Source organism: Nicotiana tomentosiformis, chromosome 12 (genome assembly GCF_000390325.3).
Source record: "Nicotiana tomentosiformis chromosome 12, ASM39032v3, whole genome shotgun sequence".
NCBI lineage: Eukaryota > Viridiplantae > Streptophyta > Magnoliopsida > Solanales > Solanaceae > Nicotiana > Nicotiana tomentosiformis.
Window position 1 is genome coordinate 135427389 of NC_090823.1, and position 26696 is coordinate 135454084.

The 26696-nt window shown below is 37.1% G+C and overlaps 1 protein-coding gene and 1 long non-coding RNA gene across 4 annotated transcripts; both read right to left on the minus strand.

Annotated features, from left to right (window-relative positions):
* Positions 1–3293: 3293 nt before the first annotated feature.
* On the minus strand, positions 3294–14562 carry LOC138903591 (uncharacterized). The gene is made up of 2 exons (XR_011412894.1): positions 13059–14562; positions 3294–9805 (listed from the first exon to the last, which is right to left on the minus strand). It is a non-coding gene; the product is annotated as an uncharacterized lncRNA (long non-coding RNA).
* Positions 14563–14693: 131 nt separating this feature from the next.
* Positions 14694–25140, minus strand: LOC138903536 (inactive protein RESTRICTED TEV MOVEMENT 1-like). 3 transcript variants are annotated; one of them, XR_011412744.1, is made up of 2 exons: positions 24813–25140; positions 14694–15046 (listed from the first exon to the last, which is right to left on the minus strand). XR_011412744.1 is itself a non-coding variant. In XM_070191837.1 (2 exons), exons 1-2 carry the CDS (start codon positions 25023–25025, stop codon positions 24355–24357), a joined length of 492 nt encoding a protein of 163 aa, XP_070047938.1. In that variant the 5' UTR covers positions 25026–25083; the 3' UTR covers positions 24242–24354. The 3 variants fall into 3 exon arrangements, 1 of the variants encoding a protein (XP_070047938.1); XR_011412745.1 differs by lacking the exon at positions 14694–15046 and adding an exon at positions 23541–23773; XM_070191837.1 differs by lacking the exon at positions 14694–15046 and adding an exon at positions 24242–24633 and having other exon boundaries at positions 24813–25083.
* Between the last annotated feature and the right edge of the window lie 1556 nt (positions 25141–26696).

Sequence of the window (26696 nt, forward strand, 5' to 3'; positions counted from 1 at the left end):
AAACTGGGGCAGAAAAATTTCGTTCGTTTGTTTGTTTTGGTGTCTGAGTAGGTTTTACCTCGAGGAACAAGGTTCGAGATTACCAAAAGAAGAAGCCACAATTTAGAATAAAAGAAAAGAAAAAATAGATGAATCCAAAATGCAAAAGCAGTTGAAAAGATATGGAATGCTCAAGACATGACTGAAGCCACGAGCATTGGAGTCCTGTTTTGATTAGAAGAAGCTATAGAACAATGAACTAGCGCCAATAGATAGCGAGCGTCAAGGTTTAGATCAGAGTCCGCATGAAGAACCAGTCAAGACTCAAGATCAAGTTTCAGAAGACTCATTGTCACACCCCCTTTCTACCCGCAAAATAATATGTGGATTAAAGGGTTTTTCCAATTAAAGTGACAAAATTGAGCAGGGATTATTTTATTTATAGAGTCGCCACTTGAAATTGATTTTGTTGGTGTTCCAAGTCACCTTTTATTTGAATCCCTAGTCAAAGGAAGATTTGACTCTATTATTATTGGTCTGCGAAAATAAAGTCTGGGTAAGGATTTTTGTTGACCGGGGAGAAGGTGTAAGACATTTTCCGAGTCCCGTAGTTCTAGCACGGTCGCTTTTATTAACTAAAGTTGGCTTAAATTAATTTTGGATAAAGTGTATTATATTAGCCTTGAATTACTATCGTCAAATGCCGCTTAAAAATTAATAATTAAATTTTATTAATTTTTCCTTGGAGCGTGTAATCACACAAGGTCTTTATTTAATTATATATACTAAATCAAGATACGTGTCGGTACACATGGTTTAAATGTAATTAATCACCGAAGAGCATAATTTATTAAACAAAGGGTCAAGGAGCGAGAATGCACACGCAGCCATTTTTTTTATTAATTACATGGACCAAGGATCGTGTATGAGCACATGGTCAATATTTGGAACACACCTAAAATTTCCTAGCGTTTGATTATTTTACTAGAAGTGATTGAGTTACTAAATTATCTATTCAAGAGGCAAGGATATGACATTGAAATTATCTAATTAAATATGATATCAAACGTAGACAAACTCGTATTTGTTGTTATTTCATGGTGTTGGACCAGTTGAATGATTGGTTGAAGAAAATAGGTCAGCTTTGTTATTAAAAGAAAATGGGCAAACTCTTGAATTTTATTGGTATTGGGCTGCTGCAATTTTTGTATACAAAATGGGCCGGCTGAAATGAAACCATTTGGCCCAATTAGCTATATAAAGAAAATGGGCAATTTTGTTATTAAAGAAAAATAGGCCACCTTGGTTTGAAAACAAGAATAGACTAACAGGTTAACCCATTTGGCCCAATCATATTAATTTTAATTAACACTGTGGCCCAATAGCTTAACAACTAACCAAAAGCCCATTATGCATCATACACTGTTGTCACATAACTTATGAGATAATTTTTGCTTTTCTTTAAACGAAACTAAAAGAAATTAGAAAAAAAATAGTAAAATCAAGAACAACATTTAAAAAGTGATTAAGTAAAGAAATATAAAAATTAGGAACAACAAGCATTCAGATAACGAAAAACTAACCACAACAGAAACCTTACGACTAAAACAGTAAAGTAATAAGAAATAGATCTTTATGCATTCTTCTAAAACTTTACAGTGAAAAGAATGGCAAAAACCAAACAAATTTTTTTGTTTATTAGCCTACTCCAAGGTCTTTATATAACTTTTATATTTTTAAGTGAAATGCTACCATTACCTAGGAAATACTACTTGAAAACTAACATAGGGAAAGCTATTAAGCTAAATATATATATAAAAAAAAAGGAATTAAACAAAATCATGGATTTAATACTTAAACTACCAGATTCGATTTCAAGGTTACACTTTGACATCCGTCCATATTGAAGATGACATATAATCTAAATATGCTCAACTTTTCATCATCTGTTATTAAAGAAAAAGAGCTTGCATTACAAATATTTAGAAGGTTACCTGAAGAGCTGAAAATAAATACAAAAGGGGAGGAATTGAAGCTCAGCAACAGAAAACAACAGAGAGCAACAGCAAAATCAGCAGAAATCCAGCAGCAAATCATGTTTAAACAGCCCGAAAACTTTAGAGAAGAAACCTAGAACTAACTCTAAAGAAGACTTCTACTTTTCTAAAAGTTTGCACTCTAAGATTCATTCACAAAGCGCAAAAATTTTCAGCTTACTAAAGTATTCAGCTGCTGATGTTTTGTTCAACTATATGTGTATTCAAGCAACTCTCAAGATCTCTATAAGTGTAAGATAGAGTCCTTGAAGTGAGGAAATAACAACCCCTTAAATAGGCAAATAAAGTCCCTCTTTTGGGACACATTTTGGTTCACCAAAAATCTGTCCAAAAGACTGACTTTGTGTGCTAAACACTATTCAAGATCTGTACCAAAGGTGAAAAGACAGCCTGAAAATCTGCTATGTCAGAAGCAAGGAGAAAAACAAATGTCATTTCAGTAAAAGTAGGCTACTATGCCCTATTTTGTGATAAAATAACCTAAACTTTAGATTTTAACCATCAACAACAAACTACTTGCTCAACACAAATCAAACTTGAACAACTATGAACTGACAAAGCATAAACTAGACTAAAAACGTAATTGAACTAAGTATTCAAACCAACTTGATTGGAATGAATTCAATTTTTGCAAACTAATTACTAAACAAACAATTAAATTCACAAACTAAATGCTCAAACCAGAACGAGCATCGTTAACAATCAGACAACGACTAATAACAACTAAATAATCGACAACTAAGTGAACGATTTAGCTAATACACTAAAGATCATGTTTAAATCAATAACAATCTAACAAACCACTAAACTAAATAGAGATAACTAATTAAATAAACCTAACTTGAAACTCTAATTAACAAGAAACAACCAAAACAGAAAAATCAAAAATCAGAAACTAATCTACTAATATAAAAAATCATAAATTAATTAAAGAGATGACGATTATACCTAACGAGTATGCTTGAAACTGGGCGAGCCACGAGAAAACTCCAGGGATTCCAAGAGGCGGTTGTCCAACTCCGAAGTGCACGTTTCTTTTGGGTAGATGCTAAGAACGAAATGAAATGCACACCCGAATTGAGGTTACATATCATGACTATGCCACGAAACCGTACCCATAGTCACGACGATTTATTTAATCTCACATTACTAGTAATAAAGTAGATAACGACCTTGTTTACATATTTAACAACGATTATAGCTACAATTATTTAATCATTTCAGTAATGAAACAATTCATCAATTTCTCTAAAGCAATACATAAAAGGTCTGCAGCTTTTCATTTAATCACTTTGTTTAATAACCGAAATTCATGCTTCAAGTAATTGCTAATTAACAAACCCAACTATTTCCTTACTGGGCCAAATCCCCTTTTAGTATATTACCTATTTAAAACAACTGAAAATCAAAACTTTTTATTCTAATTAAACTCAAAACTTAAATGTTGTCCAAATTCATTCACAGTGAGGCATCATGAATTCATCAAGAATCCAATAACATAACCCAAACAAAACACATGGAATAGATTCATGAACAAACAAAAGTTTTAGGAAAGGTAAGAATGAACCTTTATACTCAGCAAATAAATTTCTTCAATAGATCAAAATGCAAAGATTCCAACGTAATCAAAATATATGAATCACAGGTGATTTTGATAAAAGAAAGGAAACTGGGTTCCGTTCACTTGATTTTTGGACTGTTTCATGGAGGCTTCAGGCAGGTTTCATGGCTGCGTACGGAGATCGATTTTTGGAGTTCGGTTCATGGTTGTTTTTTGGCAAAGTTTGGGGCAGGTTTCATGGCAGGTTTCAGCGTTTTTTGAGCTGGATTTTGCTGCTTTTTGGACTGATTTCGTGGCTTCTAAATAGCTGATTTTGCAGCAGCTATGGTGTTTTATTGGGATGGTTTATGGACTGGTTTTGAGAGCTGGTTTGGGGTTACTTTCAGCTTATTTTTCGTACTGATTTGGCGTGATTTTGGGGGAAGTTCAGGATGGTTTTAATGGTTGATTCAGGAAGGGGTTTATAGGGGGTTACGCTGTGGCATTTTGGGTTGTTAGGAAATTTTTTAAGGGTGATTTGAGGGCAGTTTTTGGAGCTGTTTAAACTGGGTTTTGGGGGGGATTTTTAGGATGGTTTAATGCTAATTTTTTTTGGGTGAAGAATATGAGCTTTGTATAGCTATCAAAATGGCTGAAGGTGCTGAAGTTGTGGCTGATTTTGGGTATGGGGTTTGTGAGTGGGGACAAGTATGGGGAACAAGGGAAAGTGGAGTGGGGACAAAGTGTGGGGAGATGTGAGCGGAAAAGATGGAGTGAGAAGTGAGGTATTGATAAGATGAGTGGGGAAACAAATTCAAACAGGGTCAAAAATTAGGTGCTCACAGCATGCCCCTCTTTCTTGGAAACATGAAGAGTTTTTAGGCAAAGAAAAGATGAGCGATATGACAAATATTTGGCCATACCATTATTCAAAAGGGAAAAAAAATAAAAGATAGGGTGCAACCGAGTCCTCGTTTAGACAGCCTACATATCCCGGGTTATAGGGGAATCAGGTCGCATGTAGTTCAAGTAAAGTGATGGAATGATGAGTTGGAGAGTCGAGTGAGGTTGGCGCCCTGTATTACTGAAAAAGAAATGTAACCAGGGGTTGGTGCCCTGTATTACTGATATGAAATGTAACCAGGGGTTGGCGCCCTGTATTACTGAAAAGAAAATGTAACCAGGGGTTAGTGCCACGTATTACCGAAATGAAATTGGATCCCCTGGGCAAAAAGGTCCTACCTAGGTTAAAATGCGAAAACGAGCATGGGCGAAGAATACTTTGACCCGAAATATGAGCTGGATTCCCTTAGGCGAAAAGTTTCTACCTCGGTTAAACTTCGTAAAATAATATGAGTGAAGAGTACTTCTACCCGAAATTATGAGCTGGATCCCCCCTAAGCGAAAAGGTTCTACCTGGGTTAAGCTACGTAAAACAACCTGAGCGAAGAGTACATTTACCTGGAACTATGAGCTGGATCCCTTAGGCGAAAAGGTTCTACCTAGGTTAAGCTACAAAAAACAAGCTTCGCTGAAGAGTACTTCTACTCGGAAATATGAGCTGGATCCCCCTAGGTGAAAAGGTTATACTTGGGTTAAGCTACGTAAGCCATCCTAAGCGAAGAGTACTTCTACTTGGAACTATGAGTTGGATCCCCCTAGGCGAAAATGTTGTACCTGGATTAAGCTACGTAAAACATCCCGAGCAAAGAGTACGTTTACCCAAAACTATGAGTTGGATCCCTCTAGGCGACAAGGTTCTACCTAGGTTAAGCTACGTAAAACAACATGAGCGAAGTATACTTCTACCCGGAACTATGACTAGGATCCCCCTAGGCGAAAAGGTTCTACCTGGGTTAAAATGCGAAAACGAGCATGGACGAAGAGTACTTCTACCCAAAATATGAGATGGATCCCCTTAGGCGAAAAGTTTCTACCTCGGTTAGGCTTCGTAAAACAATCTGAGCGAAGAGTACTTCTACCCAAAACTATGAGCTGGATCTCCTTAAGCGAAAAGGTTCTACCTGAGTTAAGCTACGTAAAACAACCTGAGAGAAGAGTACTTCTACCTGGAACTATGAGCTGGATCCCCTAGGAGGAAAGGTTCTACCTGGGTTAAGCTACGAAAAACAAGTTTCGCTGAAGAGTACTTCTACCCGGAAATATGAGCTGGATCCCCCTAGGTGAAAAGGTTCTACATGGGTTAAGCTACGTAAGAAATCCTAAGCGAAAAGTACTTCTACCTTGAACTATGACCTGGATCCCCCTAGGCGAAAATGTTCTGCCTAGGTTAAGCTACGTAAAACAACTCGAGCGAAGAGTACTTCTACCCAGAACTATGAGCTGGATCCCTCTAGGCGACAACGTTCTACATGGGTTAAGCTACGTAAAACAACCTGAGCGAAGTGTACTTCTACCCGGAATTATGAGTTGGATTCCCCTAGGCGAAAAGGTTCTACCTGAGTTAAAATGCGAAAACGAGCATGGGCGAAGATTACTTCTACCCGAAATATGAGCTGGATCCCCTTAGGCGAAAAGTTTCTACCTCAGTTAGGCTTTATAAAACAATCTGAGCGAAGAGTACTTTTACTCGAAACTATGAGCTGCATCTTCCTAAGCGAAAAGGTTCTACCTGGGTTAAGCTACGTAAAACAACCTGAGCGAAGAGTACTTCTACCTGGAACTATGTGCTGGATCCCCTAGGCGAAACGGTTCTACCTGGGTTAAGCTACGAAAAACAAGCTTCGTTGAATAGTACTTCTACCCAAAAATATGAGCTGGATCCCCCTAAGTGAAAAAGTTCTACATGGGTTAAGCTACATAAGACATCCTAAGCGAAGAGTACTTCTACCTTGAACTATGAGATGGATCCCCCTAGGCAAAAATGTTCTACCTAGGTTAAGCTACGTAAAACATCTCAAGCGAAGAGTACTTCTAACCGGAACTATGAGCTGGATTCCTCTAGGCAACAACATCCTACCTGGGTTAAGCTACGTAAAATAGCCTGAGCGAAGTGTACTTCTACCCGTAACTATGAGTTGGATCCCCCTAGGTGAAAATGTTCTACCTGAGTTAAGCTATGTAAAACATCCTGAGCGAAGAGTACTTATACCCGGAACTATAAACTAGATCCTCCTAGGCGAAAAGGTTCTACCTGGGTTAAGCAACGTAAAACATCCTGAGTGAAGAGTACATTTTCCCGAAACTATGAGCTGGATCCCCCTAGGTGAAAAGGTTCTACATGGGTTAAGCTATGAAAAACAAACTTGAGCGAAGAGTACTTCTACCCGAAACTATGAGCTAGATCCCCTAGGCAAAAAAGGTTCTACCTGGATTAAGCTACGAAAGCCATCTTGAGCGAAGAGTACTTCTACCCGGAACTATGAGCTGGATCCCCCTAGGCGAAAAGGTTCTACCTGGGATAAGCTAAGTAAATCATCCTGAGTGAAGAGTACTTCTACCCGGAACTATGAGCTAGACCCCACTAGGTGAAAAGGCTCTACTGGGTTAAGCTACATAAAACACGTTGAGTGAAGAGTACTTCTACCCAGAACTATGAGCTGGATCCCCCTAGGCGACAAGGTTCTACCTGGGTTAAGCTACATAAAACATCATGAGCTAAGTGTACTTCTACCTGAAACTATGAGTTGGATCCCCCTAAGCGAAAATGTTCTACCTGGTATAAGCTACATAAAACAAACCTCGACGAATAGTACTTCTACCCTAAAATATGAGCTGGTTCCCCTAGGCAAAAGGTTCTACTCGAGTTAAGCTACGTAAAACAACCAGAGCGAAGTGTACTTCTATCTGAAACTATGAGCTGGATCCCCCTAGGCAAAAAGGTTCTACCTGAGTTAAGCTACGTAAAATATCCTGAGCGAAGAGTACTTCTCCCCGAAACTATAAGTTAGATCTCCTTACGCGAAAAGGTTCTACCTGGGTTAATCTACGTAAAACATCCTGAGCGAAGAGTACTTCTACCCGGAACTATGAGCTGGATCCCCTTAGGCTAAAAGGTTCTACCTAGGTTAAGCTATATAAAACAAACTTGGGCGAAGAGTACTTCTACCCGAAACTATAAGCTAGATCCCCTAGGCAAAAATGGTTCTACCTTGGTTAAGCTACGAAAATGAGAGGTATGAACATTAGCGATGCATGCTATTAATAAAGGAAAGTGGAGATTTTGAGGAAACTTACCTTTGGTGTCATTTGTCCTTTAGGAATCGCCATTCTGCACTCTTTTATTCCTACTCCAAATAAAGAAAAATTGTGAGTTTTAAAAGTGGTGGTCGGTTTGTGGCCTTGATATCTTTGGCAGTTTGGCTTTGTGCCCATCTTCTTTTGATGTTGATTTCAACCTTCTACTAGATGTTTCATGAAAACCACTTGTATTTCTGGCCGCGGAGAGCCTTTGACTTTTCAAACTTTTACATGACGGTTGGTCGCATGGGACTTAACTTTTTCAACTTTATTTTTCCTTTGTGGCATTTCACTTTCGATTTCTTTCCTCCAAAACTTTCAATCTCAGAGCAGTGGGGAACTTTTGGCTTATCAAACTTTGCCAAAACGGTTAGCCATGTGGTACTTAACCTATTAAACTTCATTTTGCCTTATAGGAACTTTCAATTTGATTTCCTCCTTTTGAGAGTTTTTTATTTCAAAGCATCAGCCACCATAGAAAATCGGGGTTGACTTGATGCCCCTCCTGAGCCTGGGTGCCTCTTGAATATTAGCTTGTATCAAACAAAAGCCTGGTAAATCAGTCTTTGGTTACTATTAGAACAAAAGCCGGCCCGCGTTAGAGGCGAAGATTAACAAAGCGGGAAAAGAACTTCGCCTAAGTTTTGGAACAAAGTTAGACCGAAAGGGATTCAAAGAACAACAAACAATGGAATGGATAATGAATTTAGACAAGAGGTATCCCTTTCGGGGAAAGGAAAGAAATCAAAATTGTTTTCTCGAAATCGAGAAACCTTACCGAGGACTGTGTCGATGCCAATGACTGTGAGGATCCTTTTTTTGATTAGTGGCACCCTTTGTGGGTTTTCACCAGTTGACCTCTCTCTTCTCACCATCTCCTTATAGTACTCCTTGTGAGTTTTCACTAAAAAGACTCTCATTTTAGTTTCTTTACTCACCATTGACTTACGGTGCCCCTGAGGGTTTTCACCAATAAGACTCTCTTATTTATTTCTCTCATTTTGGTTGCACCAGATCCAAGTGACTGTATCCTCCAATTTTTAACATTCTCTTTGATTGATCGGAAGGACTTGAAAAAGAATTGGGTAAAAAAAGTTTGGATTGACTTACAACTTTGGAACCTCTCAGGCGAGACAATCGCCGAACCATTGTAACATTTTCCCTAGTTTCAACGTTTGGGGGATGTGGATTTTGTTTTTGTGTGACTGAACCCCAGAGAGAGGCTGCCTAAGTATCCTTTCGGAATCAAGTCGAACGTAGTTCAATGTAACTACTTTTTGATTTTCTTTTGTCATTTCTTTCTTTCTTTCTTTTTTCTTCTACCATTTTTTGTCTTCTTTGTTTTGGTTTTCTTCTCTTTTTTTAAGTAACATCTTCAGGTTCCAAAGAGGGTAATCAAAGAAAGGTAATCGGCTCAAAGGGTAGGCAAAAAGGTTAATGGTGTTTGGGTAGCGAGAATGAAAGCCTTCGTCATCCTAATCAGAGAGCATTAAAGATGCGTAAAAGGGTCAAACATAATACCTTTTGACCGTGTCTATTTAGACAATTGTCTCAGAGACATTTTCTTCGATATCTCTCAAATACAACGCTCCTTTTTTGGTAGTAATCTTGTTACAATGTATAGACCTTTCAAATCTGGAGCCAATTTTCCTTTGGCTTCTTCATGATGCGAGAGTATACGTCTTAGGACGAGTTTCCCCACTTCGAACTTTCTGGGCCGCACTTTCTTGTTGTAGGCACGGGCCATTCTTTGTTGGTACAGCTGCCTGTGGAAAACTGCGGCCATACGTTTTTCATCAATCATAGTCAATTGTTCCAAACCGGTTCTTGACCCAATATTTATCCTCAATCTCAGCTTCAACAATGATTCAAAGAGAGGGAATTTCAACTTCTTCCGATTTCATTTGGATCTTGGCTTAGGCCTAGTGTTCCAATTCTTTACTTATTTTCTCACAAGCCTTTTATTCAACACATTCTGCTTCTTCATTATTTAGAGGTCTGATGGTGTTTTAGGATCTGGGCATGAAGTCTGCAAGCATGTCATGTTATTAAAATCTGCATTAACAGAACTCAAAAAGAGAATAAGAAAGATGACAAGATTAAGAAAAGAGACATTCCTAGGCAATGAAATATTAATTTCATTTAATTGATTTTTTTTTGAATTTTAAAGATAGAAGTGTTTTCATCGGAAAGTAAAACAATAATGTAAAACATCCAGATTACACCCTGAAATAATTTGCACGTAGAAAGGATAGCAAGACTGGCTACCGAGTCTCCCGTCTGATGGGGGACTTTCAGGTTTGGCAACCGTTTTTTTTGCTTTTCTTCTGTCTCAGTAAGGGATGAAATGGCCTTCAGTGCCGGATCAAATTCCTCATCTTTACGGGTCATTCCGACTACTGGCCCATTGGTGTGAACATGCAAAGGATTGTTCATCATATTATGGGCATCTTCATCCCTAAGCATTATTGCCTTGACCTCGATGAGGTCTTCCACTGCTCTCTTAAGAATCCAACAATATTTCGTATCATGTCCCACTACTCCAGAGTGGTAATCACATCTAGCATTAGCCCTGTGCGAGGGGGACTCAGGGTTTGGCCGGTTCGGGGCTACTAGCTGCAATAGACCTAGCTTGACTAGATTTTGGAACATGCTCGAGTATGATTCACCGACAGAGATAAACTGAATCCTTCTAGGAGGCTCTTTTTTTTTTCCTTCATTTTTGAAATATTTTTTTTCTTTTTTTTTTTCCTTTTTTTTGAAATATTTTTTTTTGATTTTTTTCTCTTTTTGTTGTTTTTCGCTCTTTGTTTTTCTCTATTATTTTTTTGTCACTCTTTTGTTTTTCACTCAAATTATTTTTTTGTTCTTTCTTTGTTTCGGTTTATTTTTTCACTCAATTTATTTATGGCTTTGATCGAATCTGATGAGAATTGCCTGCGTATCATAGCGCCGCATGAATCAGATCATTACATAGTTCAGGAAGATTAAGAATAAAGTAAATAAACTAAACTCATTTTCTTTTTTTGGTTTTTGATTTCTTTTTCTTTTTTATTTAATTTCCGAAAGAAAGACTTATAAAGAAAAAAATTTGGATTTCGAATTTTTTTTTCTTTTTGAGAATATTTGAAAATAAAGACTTCTAAAGAAGAAAGAGAATTGTTTTTATTTTATTTTTCGAAGAAAGACTTCTAAAGAAGAAATATATATATATATATATATATATATATATATATATATATATATATATATATATATATATATATATATATATATATATTTGGATTTTGATTTGAATTTCTTTTCGAATGAAAGACTTCTAAAAAGAAAGAAAATATTTTGGTTTTATTTTTTTTAATTTGGGATTTTCTAAATAAAGAATTAAAGAAAATTATTTTCGGATTTTTTAATATTGGGGGCCGAAACCGATGAGGTTTGCCTACGTATCTCACATCCGATGAGAATCAGACCCGCGTAGTTCGGTAAAATCGAGTATTTTCCTCTTTTGATTTTTATGAAAATTAATCTTTACACCTCACGCTAGACTATTACAAAATCTTAGTAAAAAAGGATTATGTGTCCTAAACTAGGAGAATGATCTTTTTTTTTAATAATTCCGCTCAACTAATTTTCTAAAGCCAGTCAACAATGCAAGAAATCCTTCCAAATGATGTAACAAGTAGCACATAAGTGAACATGATGGTCTCAAAGAGGATACCTGTCTTATACGGACCCGACTTTTGTGCCGAGCTTTGCTAAGTCAAATGCATGTGATGCAAATAAAGCGAACATACTAAGGATATCTGGCATGAGGTTTGTTCTTCTAGGTTTAAATCCTATTGGAGAAGGTATCTAGACTAGCTTACTCGAGCAGACGACTCGAGCCGAGGAGGGTCAGAGTACCGGTAGCATTGCTTTACGGCTTAGCTGGTGGTGATCCCCGCCTAAAACATGTGTGACTAAAAATCCTTCACCAGGAGACAAGCACCTCGGCTATCTCAAAGAAAGCGGGCTATGTCAAGCAAATGCCCAATTTTTATTTTCAAGAAAACTCAGAGGGGGTGCATGAGAAGACAGTTTATATGTACAATTCAACAATATCAAAGCGGTAAAAGCGAACAAATAGCACATTAGGCCCAAATAAATCATAGTGTATACAAATATTAATAAAGCCAAATAAAGTCAATGTACAAGTTTGAATTCTTGAGAATCCCCAGCAGAGTCGCCATAGCTGTCACACCCCTTTTCTACCCCACAAAATATATGTGTTATGGATTGTTGTGGGTTAAAGAGTTTTTCCAATTAAAGTGACATTTTTGAAGTAAGAATTATTTTATTATTCAGAGTCGCCACTTGGAATTTGATTTTTGGGTGTTCCAAGTCACCTTTTATTTGAATCCATATTCAAAGGAAGATTTGACTCTTTTATTATTGGTCTGTAAAAATAAAGTCCGGGTAAGGAATTCTGTTGACCGGGGAGAAGGTGTAAGGCATTCCCCGAGTCCAGTGGTTCTAGCACGGTCGCTTTATTGATTTAAACTTGGATTAATTATATGATTTATTACATGTGTTAAAAACCTATAGTGTATTTAATCGTTTACCGCTTTTAATTAATTAACCGCTTTTAGTGTTTATGAAATTTATTTGAACGAGTCGCGATGTCGCGCACTCGTTATTTTTGTACATATTGTGAATCGCGTCACGTGAAACGCGCCCGCGATTTACAACATGTTTATTTTTTATTATTATTATTTGATGTTATGATCGGGTCACATGAAATGCACACCCGAATTGGGGTTACATATCATGACTATGCCACGGGAACCGTACCCATAGTCACGATAATTTATTTAATCTCACATTACTAGTAATAAAGTAGATAATGACCTTGTTTACATATTTAACAACGATTATAGCTATAATTTTTTAATCATTTCAGTAATGAAACAATTCATCAATTTCTCTAAAGCAATACATAAAAGGTCTGCAGCTTTTCATTTAATCACTTTGTTTAATAACCAAAATTCATGCTTCAAGTAATTGCTAATTAACAAACCCAACTATTTCCTTACTGGGCCAAATCCCCTTTTACTATATTACCTATTTAATACAACTGAAAATCAAAACTTTTTATTCTAATTAAACTCAGAACTTAAATGTTGTCCAAATTCATTCACAATGAGGCATCACGAATTCATCAAGAATGCATTAACATAACCCAAACAAAACACATGGAAAAGATTCATGAACAAACAAAAGTTTTAGGAAAGGTAAGAATGAACCTTTATACTCAGCAAATAAACTTCTTGAATAGATCAAAATGCAGAGATTCCAACGTAATCAAAATATATGAATCCCAAGATTACAACCCGGATAAAGAACTCGAACAAGACCCGCGGCAGGAGCACTCGAACGGCAACCTCCACGATTTTGATAAAAGAAAGGAAACTGGGTTCCGTTCAGGTGATTTTTGGACTGTTTCATGGAGGCTTCAGGCAGGTTTCATGGCTGCGTACGGAGATCGATTTTTGGAGCTCGGTTCATGGTTGTTTTTTGGCAAAGTTTGGGGCAGGTTTCAGCATTTTTTGGGCTGGATTTTGCTGCTTTTTGGACTGATTCCGTGGCTTCTAAATAGCTGATTTTGCAGCAGCTATGGTGTTTTATTGGGATGGTTTATGGACTGGTTTTGAGAGCTGGTTTGGAGGTATTTTTGGGGTTACTTTCAGCTGATTTTTCATGCTGATTTGGCGTGATTTTGGGGCAAGTTCAGGATGGTTTTAAGGGCTAATTCATGAAGGGGTTTAGAGGGGGTTACGCTGTGGCATTTTGGGTTGTTCGGAAATGTTTTGGGGGTGGTTTGAGGGCAGTTTTTGGAGTTGTTTAAAGCTGGGTTTTTGGGGGGATTTTTAGGATGGTTTAATGCTGATTTATTTTTGGGTGAAGAATATGAGCTTTATATAGCTATCAAAATGTAGTTGTGGCTGATTTTGGGTATGGGGTTTGTGAGTGGGGGACAAGCATGGGGAACAAGGGAAAGTGGAGTGAGGACAAAGTGTGTGGGAGATGTGAGCGGGAAAGATGGAGTGAGAAGTGAGGTATTGATAAGATGAGTGGGGAAAAAAATTCAAACATGGTAAAAAATTAAATACTCACACAAAGTACTTTTCAAGACTAGGGAATGACATTTCAATATACACAGGCATAAACAAAATGCTAATCTTGACCAATAACATCGAAGCATCAACATTCTTTCAGTTAACGAACAATGTAAAGAAGATTGCAAAATAGACAGATGTACAGGTTGATCGAATTAATTACTATTATAGTTCTAATTTTTCTCTTTGGGCTGACCATCACCTAGTAACTCGCTAAGTGAAAGGCGAGGATACATAACTATCAACACTCATGGGATTTTCTTTTCCTCAAATTCTTCAATCCAAACACCCATCACAAATTTAAACATATATCATTCTTTCACATAATACCCCTGTAACACTTCTCCATATCAGTCATCTGATTGTAATTATTCTATAAGTAGCATATTATCTATCATTCCATCATCTTGAAACAACGAGCCAAAATATCGAAATAGTTTGTATTTTGACACTGCAATCCTGTTTTGTCTCAATTCAACTTTGATCTCCTCACTAAACTTATAGTGCATGTATTCAGCTTTAATTACTTATACTTATCGTAAAACGCATACTCTCTTATGTGTTTTTCCATAGTTCAAGTTTTTGATTGTAGCCAAAATTGTAACGGTTATTAACCGCCACAAATTGCAGTGAAAACCTCCACTATTTGATGCAATTTGCGAAGGTTATCAAAAACCTCCACAAATTTATACATATACCATTCTTTCACATAATACCCCTGTAACAAATTTAAACATATACCATCCTCCACAATAAAATCGCCACAAAAAGAATTATATACTGGGGGTTAAAAGAAATGCCATAAAATGATCTTACAGTAGGGGTTCTTATAACCCCACAAATAAGCCTCCACAATTTAACTTATTTCTTGTAGTGTTACTTGGCAACACCAATAATTACAATCTCCTAACCAAATAGTCTAATATGAAAGAATCATGAACATCGAATATACATATTTGAAAATTTAATTCTGCGTAATAAGTGAATGATACCTTAACGCTGCCATATGGTGCATAGAAACCTTTGTTCGTGCCAAATATTATTGATCTCACACCGTTTGAATAGTAGGTACCTCTTATTGAAGTAAGGAATTCCGATGGATAATCCAACACAACCTTCAATATAATATAGACGATCATGAAAATTTATTGGACAAATATTTCGTGCTACTGCTCGTACCATCAATAGATGTCCTTAACCAAAGATCTGATGAGGCCGAGCTAGGGTCATGCATAATTTGGTAAATATCGAATTACCGTACCGAAGCCGAAAATTTTGGTATGTGGTATTCAATATTTTGGTATTGATATGTATTTGGTTTAAGTTTTAAAAAAAAAAAAATTGGTATTAGGTATGGTATTTGTTATTTACAAAAATAATACTGATTCCGCACCGAAATATATAATAAGTTACACAATACACATATTATTGATTATAACATATTAAGCTACATAATACTTTTCTTTGATATGCATGTTTAGGGCGTTCCTTCTCGTGTATTGAATTGCATCTGTTGGATTAGTCCTTGTTGTATTTTCTAACTTCAGCAATTAGCTCTAAGCAAGTAACAAGATAACTTTAATAATTAAATTTATTCTTTTATGAACATTTTTTCTCTCTATAGGTTGATACTTGTAGGTTTTGGACAAAAAATTTGTCAATAGTCATATGAGCGTAGAACGTTTTTATTTTTATATTTGTGAGTACTTAATTAAGAAACTTACTGTCTATGCTTCTATGCACTAGTTAATTATATTGAAACCGCACAAATCGAATTTACCATTCCGAATAAACTGAAACCGAAACCGAAAGAAGAAAAGCGGAACCATACCGAATATAATTAGGTATGGTATTGGTATAGCATATTAAGAAATCGAATACTGAAAATACCGAACCGAAATGTCTAAATCCGTACCGTATTGACCGAGAAACACCCCTAGGCTGAGCTCTAGGTGTCATCACGATACTTGTGGTGGAACTTTGGGTCATGACAAGTTGGTATCAGAGCTCTAGGTTCATAGGTTCTACGAGTCACGAATGTGTCTGGTAGAGTCTTAATCGGTATGGAGACGTCTGTACTTATCTCCGAGAGGCTACATAACTGTTAGGAAATTTCTACTTCTTTCATTCCTATCGTGCGGATTTGTTGATTGTAGAATTTGAGCCTTTGTATCCCTATTCTCTCACAGATGGTGAGGACACGTGTTACCGGGTTAGCTGAGCAGGCATCCGCACATACTACTAGGGCTGCAAAAGGCGGGGGGCCGAGGTAGAGGCTGAGGCAGAGGTCGAGGAAAGGCACGTGCCGCGACTAGAGCACATGTCAGAACAACAGATGAGGAGCCGCCAGTAGCTCCAGTTGGGGGACAGGTACCAGAAGCACCTGTTGTTACCCCGACCTTCAGGAGACTTTAGCATAGTTCCTGAGTATGTTTGGTACATTAACTCAGGCGGGATTGATCTCTATTGCACCAAATATTCTACCACAACTCCATAGCAACAGGTCCACGTTGGTCAGGTTTCGGGTGTAGTACTGGTACAACAAGTTATTCCGGTTCGGCCTGAAGTCAGACCAAAGGCATCAGAAAAAGAACAAAAGAGACTTGAAAGGTTTAACAGGTATAGTCCACCTATTTCTAGTGCAACAACTACAGAGGATGCCCAATGATTTCTTGAAAATCGTCACAGTATTCTCCGTACCATGGGTATTGTGGAAGTGAACGGAGTTGTCTTTACTACATTTTAACTGTCAGGCACAACGTATCAGTTGTGGCAAATCTATGAAGAAGGAAGACCAGCCGATGCAACACCACCGACTTGGGCTCAATTTTAGGAAATGTTCTTGAAAGAGTTTGTTCCCTAGACTCTCCGAGATGCGTGGCGCACAGAGTTTGAATGGTTTCACCAGGGCACTGTGACAGTGTCAGAATATGCTATCAGGTTCAGTGAGTTAGACCATCATGTATCTATCTTGGTTCCTACAGTTAGAGAATGGGTCCGCAGATTCATTGAGGGGCCCGATTATGATATTAAAATATGCATGGCTCGAGAGTTGCAAACTGATACTCCATTTCAACAAGTAGTGGAGATTGCAAGGAAGATTGAGGGTGTTTTAGGCGAGGAAAGGGAGTCTAAGAAGGCCAAACGGTCTCGAAGATCTCGAGGGTTCGGTGGATTTTACTCTTCAGCTAGGACCCATTATAGCGGAGGCTCGAGCAGTCGGCCAGCTCAGTCCGCACATCAGATTACTCGGAGTGCTCCAGTAAGTTCTTATAATGCACCACCGGCACGAGATTCCTATAATGATTATTTCAGTTATCCGGCACAAATTCAGTACGAGCAGCCGCGACCTCAGAGGGGTTGTTATGAGTGTGGTGATGCTAGGCACATCATGAGAGATTGTTCCAGACTTGGGAGGGGTGGATTTCATCAGAGCACTCAAGCTACAACCTTTATTCCAATTAATACTCCACGTGCACAGTCAGCTAGAGGTGGAGGACAGGCGAGTAGTGGGCGCCTAAGAGGTTGAGGCCCGACCCGTTGATATAATCTCTATGATTTGGCTGAGGCCGATATAACATATGGTGTCGTTACAGGTACGATCCCAATTTATTATAAAAGAATATTTCCCCTTAGTTGGGTTCAGATCTGAATATTGAGGTGAGTCCTCCTATTATGCTCCGCTTATGGGTGAGCTTCGTAAGTTTGTGACTTACTTATATGTTTATCCCTGTTGGGAGATTTAAAGATGTGAGCCCGTGTCTGCCATTTTATTTGGTACACCATTGAGGACTATAAGTCCAAAAGTAATGTTTATTATTCACTACAGTGGGTTTAATGTGTTTCGGAATAATTGATTCCAATTTTTATGAATTATATGCCATACCGGTATGAAGGTTCGTTATGTGTTATGACAAAAAAATTGTTTACAAAATTTATTGAAAAGAAAGAAAGAAAGAAAAAAAGGAAAATGAAAATTTCAGTTGGCACAATGTGCAAAATACTTGTGATACGGAGTTGAGGATGAGATCCTCGCATTGATTCTTATATGATGTGAAACATTTAAACTGGGCTACAAGTCACGGTGGAAGTTATATAAGGAAGAGGTCCTTGTGGTAAAATATTTATGAGTTTAAAAATTCTCCCTTAGTGAATTTTATTTGTATAATAGTATTAATAGGGAGTCATGCCTGTTAGGCTTATTTGATAATTCTTGTATATTTTTTATGCATATTCATCCATTTTCGTGCTGTAAACATTGAGTTTTAGCCTATGAGATGAGTGCCCAGGTGGCGTTAAATGTGACTCATTAATCCGAGTAAGTAACCATGAGGTTTTCATGCCTCACATTTTGTTGTCAGTGTTGTGAAAATTCAAAATGAGGTGGTGGTTAATATGAGATTTATTGATGATGCTGGAATTAATTATGAACAGCTTTTAAGACCAGGGATGTGGTGATGGGCATACATATGATGTGCTTCATGTCCTGATATCATTATGATAATACAGTGCTTGTAATGCTGAGATTAGTATTATTGATATATACCTTGTGGTATTTTGTTAGATTGTGGACGTGTTGTTAGGAGTTGTTTTGGTATTACTCTGGCAGGTGGATATGCACAATTACATGAGAGACTCTGCAGAAATTTCTGAAAAATTTGGGAGTTAGTAAAAATTTGGAGGATTGAGACGTGCAAAAAAAGAGATAAATTATGTTATGTATTTGAGGGCGAATGATCCTAAGCGGGGAAGAATGTAACACCCCAGAAAAGTTTTGAAGTACTTCAACACTATCAAGAAAGTTGATGTCTGCGTAGGCACGAGTTACTATAGCCAGTTTAGACAATAACCGTGCGTTGTTGTGAAAATCAGGCCATTTGAAAATGTTTGGAGTGTAAGAAATTGGTCTTAAAGATTACAAATATGGATAAAAGAAATAATCTCAATTGAGATGGTGTTGTCGGTCTTATCTCAAATGCGGTAATGTGGGATCAACCGTGAGTATATGTGTAAAAGTAAAATCATCAATTTGGTAAGCTTATAATAATTCTTAGCACGTTTGAGGATGAACGTTTGTTTAAGAGGTGGAGAATGTAACGACCCGACTTGTCATTTTAAGAATTAATGCCCCGTTCAGTAATTTAAGATCTCGAGCAACTTTGTAATAAGTATTATGACCCGCGGGTGTGGTCTAGTTTGATTTTCGGAAGATTCCGAATTTAATTAAAAGAACAATTCTTATTTAGAAGCTTAAATGGAAAGAGTTGACCGGAGAGTTGACTTTTGAGCAAATGACCGGAATGGAATTTCAATGATGGGAATAGCTCCATTACGTCAATTATGACTTGTGTGCAAAATTTGAAGTTATTCCGGATTGATTTGATACGTTTCAGCGCAAAATATAGAAGTTGGAAGATCCGAAAATGCATAATTCGATTCGAGACGATTCGTAATTCAAACATTTGTTTGACGTGATTTGAAGCCTCCACTAAGTTCGTATTGTATTTTGGAACGTGTTAGTTTATTTGGTTGAGCTCCCGAGGGACTTGGGTATATATTTTGGTTCATTGGTTGAATGATTAGTAAAGTTAAGAAATTTGGGAGTTTGACCATGATCAATATTGGGTCAAGGCGACCTCTTTTAAGTGTTTTGAGTGCGCGAGCAGGTCCGTAGCGTGTTTTATGATTGAAATTCATATATGGTTTGTGTTCGGGAGGTTTCGGATGAGTTTCGGGAGTGCTGAGGCAAAAAGGGAAGTGCGGACCTCAGGGGAGTTGTGCGGACCGCACAATTTTGTGTGCGGTCGCACTCAGGAATCTCAGATTCGATGGTCCGACTTCGGAAGCTTATAACTTTTGATCCACAAGGAATATTGAGATGATTCAAAAACGAAGGTTGTAGCCCTTTGTGTCTAGTTTCTAGAAAGCTAAAGAGGTCATCATTTGGACATCTGTAGAGAAAGTTATGTCCAACATACTAAATCCTAGCAGTGTAGTCACCAAGAGTGTGTGTGATAACCCAAAAGGTAATCTTATGTTTTAGAACTCGAATCTGCTCTCTTAAGAATTAAAAATCTCATTTTACCCTCTTCGATTTGTGTGTATAGTCTGGGCTGGTTTTCGAAAAGCTTTTATGTTGAAAATTGATGAAAATAAGAATTTATGCCTTAAAAGTTAATTTTAGTTTACTGTGATCAACATTTTTTGTAAACGGATGCGGATCCATGTTTTGATGGTCCCGGTGGGTCCGTATCGAATTATGGGACCTGGGCGTATGTCCGGAATCGAATTCGGAGGTCCCTAGCTCAAGTTATGAATTTTTGATGAAAATTAAAAGTCTGAAAAATTAATTATTTTTAAGAAATGTTTGATGTTTGGCATTGTTAGTGCCGGGTCCGTATTTTGGCTCCGGAGCTCGGTACAGGTTCATTATGATATTTAAGACTTGTCTGTGAAATTTGGTGAGAAATGAAGTTTCCCATTTGCGAAGTTAAGGATCGCAATTGCGATCATCACTGGCAGCATTTGCGAAGATGGGCTGGGAATGGTATTCTCGCATTTGCGAGATTTTCATCGCATTTGCGATGGTTCAATGTTAGCAATTGCGAACAAATGGTTCGCATTTGCGAAGGCAGTAGAGATGCGAGGAGTTTGCATTTGTGATATTTTTCTCGTATTTGCGGGCGATTGTCGCAAATGCGACATCTGCAGCTGATCAAAATGACTTTTGGACGGGATTTTTGATTCATTTCCCAAATCTTCAAAACCTAAAACACAAGAGGCAATTTTCCAAAGACCATTTCTTCCCCAAATCATAGGTAACTGATTCTAAACTAGTCTCTTTCAATCTTTTACATCTTATAACAAGATTTCAACCTAGAATCTAGAAATTTTATGGTGAAATTAGGATTTTTGGGTAGAACTTAGGAATTTCAAAATTTGGGGATTTAGACCTCGAATTGAGGTTGGATTCCAAAACCAATTGTATATCCGGACTCATTGCGGAATAGGTGTTCGGATTTAGTAATTTTTTTTGAGATTTGAGACGTGGGTCTCACTGCCGAATATTTTAATGAATTTCGAATTTTATTCGGAAAATTAGTAAATTCATATGGAATTAATTCCTATGATTCGTATTTAGTATATACGAGAAAGAGGCTTACCATGATTTCTGGCCTCCCATCGGCCCTTTGACAAATCACGCCATGAGCGCTCGGCGTATGTAGAGGTCGAAGCCAGGTCCCGTATCCAGTTCTTGAGGTTAGGAACTGCACCGGGCATCCAAGGAACTGCTGCATCACAAAAAGGGGATATCAGTGAGAAAGAAACGAAGGGGCAAAACAATAGGAGATAACAGAGGAGTTATACTTACACTTCATGTTCAACTCCTCGGGAAATGGCATCTTCTCGGCCGGTATTAGGTCCGAAGTCTTCACTTGAACGAACCTACCCATCCAACCTCGATCCTTGTCCTCGTCTATGCTCAAGAACAGAACCTTGGTAGCCCGGCGCTGAAGTTTTATTAACCCGCCACAAAAGAGGCGGGGGCTGTACAATCGAATGAGGTGGTCGAGGGTGAAAGATATCACTTGATTTTGTTCACAAAGAAACGGATCAAAATAACGATCCGCCAAGAAGAAGGATTAATTTGGCCTAGGGTTATTTGGTATTGATGGAAAAAATCAATACTAATAGGATCGAGAGGACCTAACGTGAAAGGGTAAGTATACACACTTAAAAACCCTTTCACATGAGTCGTAATATCTTTTTCTGGAGACGAGATTACCAATTCTTTGTTCTCCCAGTTGCTATCTTTTCTTATTTGTTCGATATGCCCCTCGGTTATCGAACACAGATACCTCGATATTGGGTCGCATCGTCCGAGAACCGATGAGCCTTTGTTGACCTTAAAATCGGAGGTAAGAACACACGCCTCGGGAACACACTCCTTAGGCTATGGCACCACCGATATTTTGTCAGCGGCAGGCTATGAAGAAGAAGCTTTTTCTTTTTGAGGAACGGTTTTTTTATGTTTTCACCATTTTGGTTTTGAAGATCGAGAATAGAAATAGATGACAAAGATGTGGTATTTTGAAGAAAGGTTTTGCAGTGAAAACCACAGAAGGAAGATTTTGCAATAAAAATCATAGGCTTACAGATAAACTCAGAAGATGCGAGAAAGAACTTAGAAAATTTGGAAAGTGGAGATGTAAAAGTGATAAATGGTAAAAAGAGAAGCTATTTATCGATTGGGGAATGACGGTTCAATATCAGCAGTCGCCGACCACCATCTGACATGCATTTAATGCGTTAGTAAATGGAACCGACGGGACAACTATCACGTATGTCATGGTCGGATTCGATGCAAACATCAGTATATATCTTATCGAGCCATTGGGAAATCATATCGTTTCTCGCCACATCCTTCCCGAGAAACGAGGGGACTATCTGTATATGGTTGAAACTGATTTCAGCCTTCGTACGACTGGTTGAGATGGCAACATAATGGACCGAAGAGCGTCTTTATAATTTCGGGATAAGATCCGAAGCCGGGTTACCTAGCTTCGAGTTTCAGGGACCGATCAATACTGAGCCCGAAGTCATTATCGAGCTCGAATCCAAATCGCACCATGATGTGAAGCAACGTTATCGAGCTTGAGAGCCAAAGACCGACCAATGCTGAGCCTGAATCAGTATCGGGCCCCGAGTCAAAATCGAGCTCGAATCAATATCGAGCTCAATTCAGTATCGAGCTCAGGTCAATATCCAGCCTGTAGACAAGAGTCGTTACAACTGCACTAAAGGAGAGAATCTCGGCAGGAAAAAGGGGAAAGTTGATTTATTATGGTTCTCCACTATGTATTTTTAATTATATCTAAAATAGGATCCCCCACTATAAGAGGGATGGCTATTATCTCTGTAAGGGGGCATTGAGACATGAAGAAACCATAACTCAGATACCATTTTGAGCTTTATACATTATTTTCATCTTGCTCATTCATAAATCATTCTCCCTTCAACCTTGTTTGTATTTTCATTCTTGATAGTCAATATTCGATATTTCCGCTTATACGATTTGCGTCAAGTTATACCGCGTACCCTTAGAATTACGTATAAATTCAACTCTATCCTTTTTTCGAGTAAACAAAGTTCTAGAGAGTACCTATTTGATTTTGATTGAAAGTATAAATTTGTTTTACATCTAGGTTCACATTTCAAACATGTTAAAAAAAGATTTAATTTCGATACTCTATGACCTGAATTAAACGAATGTGTACCTTCCCCCACATTCTTTTTCTTTTTCGATCTCTCACTATATTCTATTTTTTTCACCTTTTTTAGCGTATTGCTTCATATTCCTTCTTTTTTATTTATTACTTGAAAAGATATATATTATTGATCTAATTTGATTATTTATATTTCGTTTTCAATCTCTTTCCCTTCTATCCTCTCCTAAGCAAAGGCAATTTTCTAATGTCACTATCTCTAGTTTCTTCAAATAGAAATTTTTTCTTATCAATGAAAAATATATTAAATAAACATCGAGAGATATCTTGCGTAATTCTTTCGCCTATTAGACAATTATTCAGCATTTTCAAGATTGACAGATTCCAACTATTGGGTGTGCTTCATTAAATCAATGTTTCTATAACAAAATCTCGATCGATCAAGTTGATGTAATATGAATTTAATGAAAACGATCAAGAAGTACCATTCGAGAGAGACTGATTATTGTTCGTTAACATTCCAGCAACAAACATAGTGTCAAACATTAATTACTATGGTTATTAATGGCCCACTCCAATATCCTTATGCTTTTCCCAAATGACGAAATAGACTGGCTGGCACCAAGGAATATGGAAAACAATATAAGTTAAAACAAAGGCACATATACAAAGAAAGTTGCAAACAATTGCTGATAATTCATCACTCTATGCTAATAAACTCACTTCAAAATTCTTATGTAGTAACCATAACAAGAAAGCAACAAATTAAATGATCTAATATGAAAAATTCATGAGCATCAACTATCAAACATAGGAAAAGGTAAGCATAAAGTGAAATAGTAAGCACTCTAGTTCATATGAGAATTCAACAAGACTAACAGAAGTATATATATATTGAATATTCGGCAAAAAGGGCTAAGATATTAAAAGGGAGGGGTAAAACGGGTTAGGAGCGCTGGGGTAGCAAACCATGTGGCATCTACCTGATCAAATATTAGTGCCACATAAAATTAGATGTCCACTTTGGACAAACTTAAACGAAAAAGAGTATATTTGAACCAATAGTATAATGAAAGAGGTATATTTGGACTCAAAATATAACGAAGAGTATATTTAAACCTTTTCTGATAGTACAAGGGTATATTTGACGTTTTCCGTTGAATATTAATTTATCTTCTTTTTCCTTTTTGAACTTGTCATGACTCCAGAATTTGTGGATGTGATGTGATGGTATTCACATAGACACCAATACTCCCAATGAAAGTATCATGTTTGGTGCCGTGGAATCCACCAAAAGAACGATCATCTCCTATTTCAAACTTGAACTCTTTGTAAGGGATTGATGGATGGATCCTAGTGCTGCCATATGGTCCATAGGAACCTTTGTTGGTGCCAAATATTATTGATCTTAAACCAGTTGAATAATTGGTACCACTAATCCAAGTAAGATATTCTGATGGATAATCCAATACAACCTTCAATGAAAAACCAAAAATACTGAAAAATAAGTGTGCATAAACAGAATTCGTATCCATCATTATAAACAAATTGTGAGTGCAAAACTTATAAAAGTCGACCCGATATTCCGCTACACGCGAGGTCCGAAAAAGGACCGGACCATAGAAAAAGTAAAAGAGAGAGGATAGAAACTTACTGTAGTGAAGTTTGTAGTATAGCTGTAGTTGTAATCAGGACCATGTCTGTCCGACAAAACAGAGTGGCCATTCTCAACGAACAGGAATTGAAGTGAATGAATATAATCTGTGTCAGTAGGATTGCTGGAAAGAAAAATCTTGGCTATTTCACCTCTTCCCTTTTCATCCCAAACAGTTCCCTTCTTTCCTCCCACTGGCCCAAACTTGATCATATCAATTTTCTTATTAATTCTTGTGTGTGTGTGTGCTAATTGTTATTTATTGCCGTTTTCTGTTGGATACAAAAACTGCCGTGGGCTATATAGGAAAAGTTAGGTTTAGGATTCAATAGAATTATAATCACCTTAGGTTTAGGATTTTCTTACCTAGGATTCAATAGAATTTTAATCACTTTAGGTTTAGGATTCCTTTACCAATTAATGTTACTTATGTTGATTTTCTAGATTTTAAAACCAAAACTATTTAGAATAAAAAGAGGAGCTGAACACTTATATAAAACAAAGTAATTTCATGAATAGTCATTTAATTTTTACTTTATTATATTAAAGTAACTAATTTTTTTTCTGTAACTAAAAAGGTCAGTACTCAACTTTGCTTAGATATCATAGAAATTAAATGTCTCAATTATTTCCGCTTAGTAATAATCTATGATAATTAGATAAAGTTGATTAACTTTTTAGTTACAAAAATAGTTTATGACTTTCGTGATACTGAGGACACGCTAACTCTGTTTTAAAAGGCGTTTCTGGGGCGAGGCGTACCAAAAACGGCCCGCAGCGATGGTGTGGGGCGAAAATCTCAAGAGGCGTATACCCCGCAATTTGGGGCGTACGCCCGGGCGTTCGGGGCATATGCCCGAGAGTTCGGGGCGTACGCCCGGGAGTTCGGGGCGCGTGTTTTTAGTAAGGAGTAAGCCCCAGAGACTTTTTCAAATTAAAATAAAATTTGTTGAATTAGTCCTTCATATAATACCCAAATTCTCAAAAGTCAATTTGTTAATTACTCATACGGTTTAAAAAGGAACTAAAAAGTATTAAATTTAAAAGTAAAGACCTTTTTTTTTATTGATTTAAGCCCTAATTCATGATTTTTCTAATTTTTTATCTTGTCCGCTGGTCTGCTAATATCTCCCAAAAAGCAAAAAATATTTAATTTTTTTTATAAATACAAAGAGAACTACATTTTTCTTCATAGCAACAAATTCAAAGTTCAAATTGCAGATCATCCTTTTTGTTCCTCCATATAGAAAACTTTATTCTTTTAGACTCAAATTAATTGTTTTTGTATGTAACGTATAATAGATTGTTTTGATTAGTTTTTTGTGGGGATGGAGCACACATATACATAGTTTTCTTTAATTTTTATGCAATTTTACCTGTTTATAAATATTAACTGTCATTATATTATTTTATAAAATATTAAAAATTAAATACCTATGTGGGTTGCGCCCCGCGCCTCGGGGCTTACGCCCCACTGAGGCATATGTAAAACGCCCCGCCTTACGCCCACGCCTTTTAAAACACTGGCGCAAAATGATATTTTTGTTACCAAAAATAGTTTAGTGACTTTGGTGTAATAAAATAAAAATTCATTGACCATCCATAAAATTAACAATAAAAGTACAATATTCCACATTCTTTATCAAACTAAAGTAACAAAAGTGTAAATTTGTTCTGGATTTCAACCGGGAGAAAGGGCCAATAAACTTGACGCCGAATTGGTAGGGATCAGTTCCTCTCATAATTCAACTCAATGAAAGCAAAAAAGTTAATTTTGAAATATATTACCTAACGCCTATATTATATACATATTTTTGTACTAATTAAGTGAGACATTAACGAGAGATAAAATGTAATTTAAAGAGAGATAATTAGTAATTTATT

What these genes read in the sequence shown, in the direction of transcription:
- LOC138903536 (XM_070191837.1), bottom strand. Translation starts at nt 25,025, where the DNA reads ATGATCAAGTTTGGGCCAGTGGGAGGAAAGAAGGGAACTGTTTGGGAT. An exon ending in ATACTACAAACTTCACTACA is followed by an intron (nt 24,634 to 24,812) that starts GTAAGTTTCTAT and finishes TTTTCATTGAAG; the next exon opens with GTTGTATTGGATTATCCATC.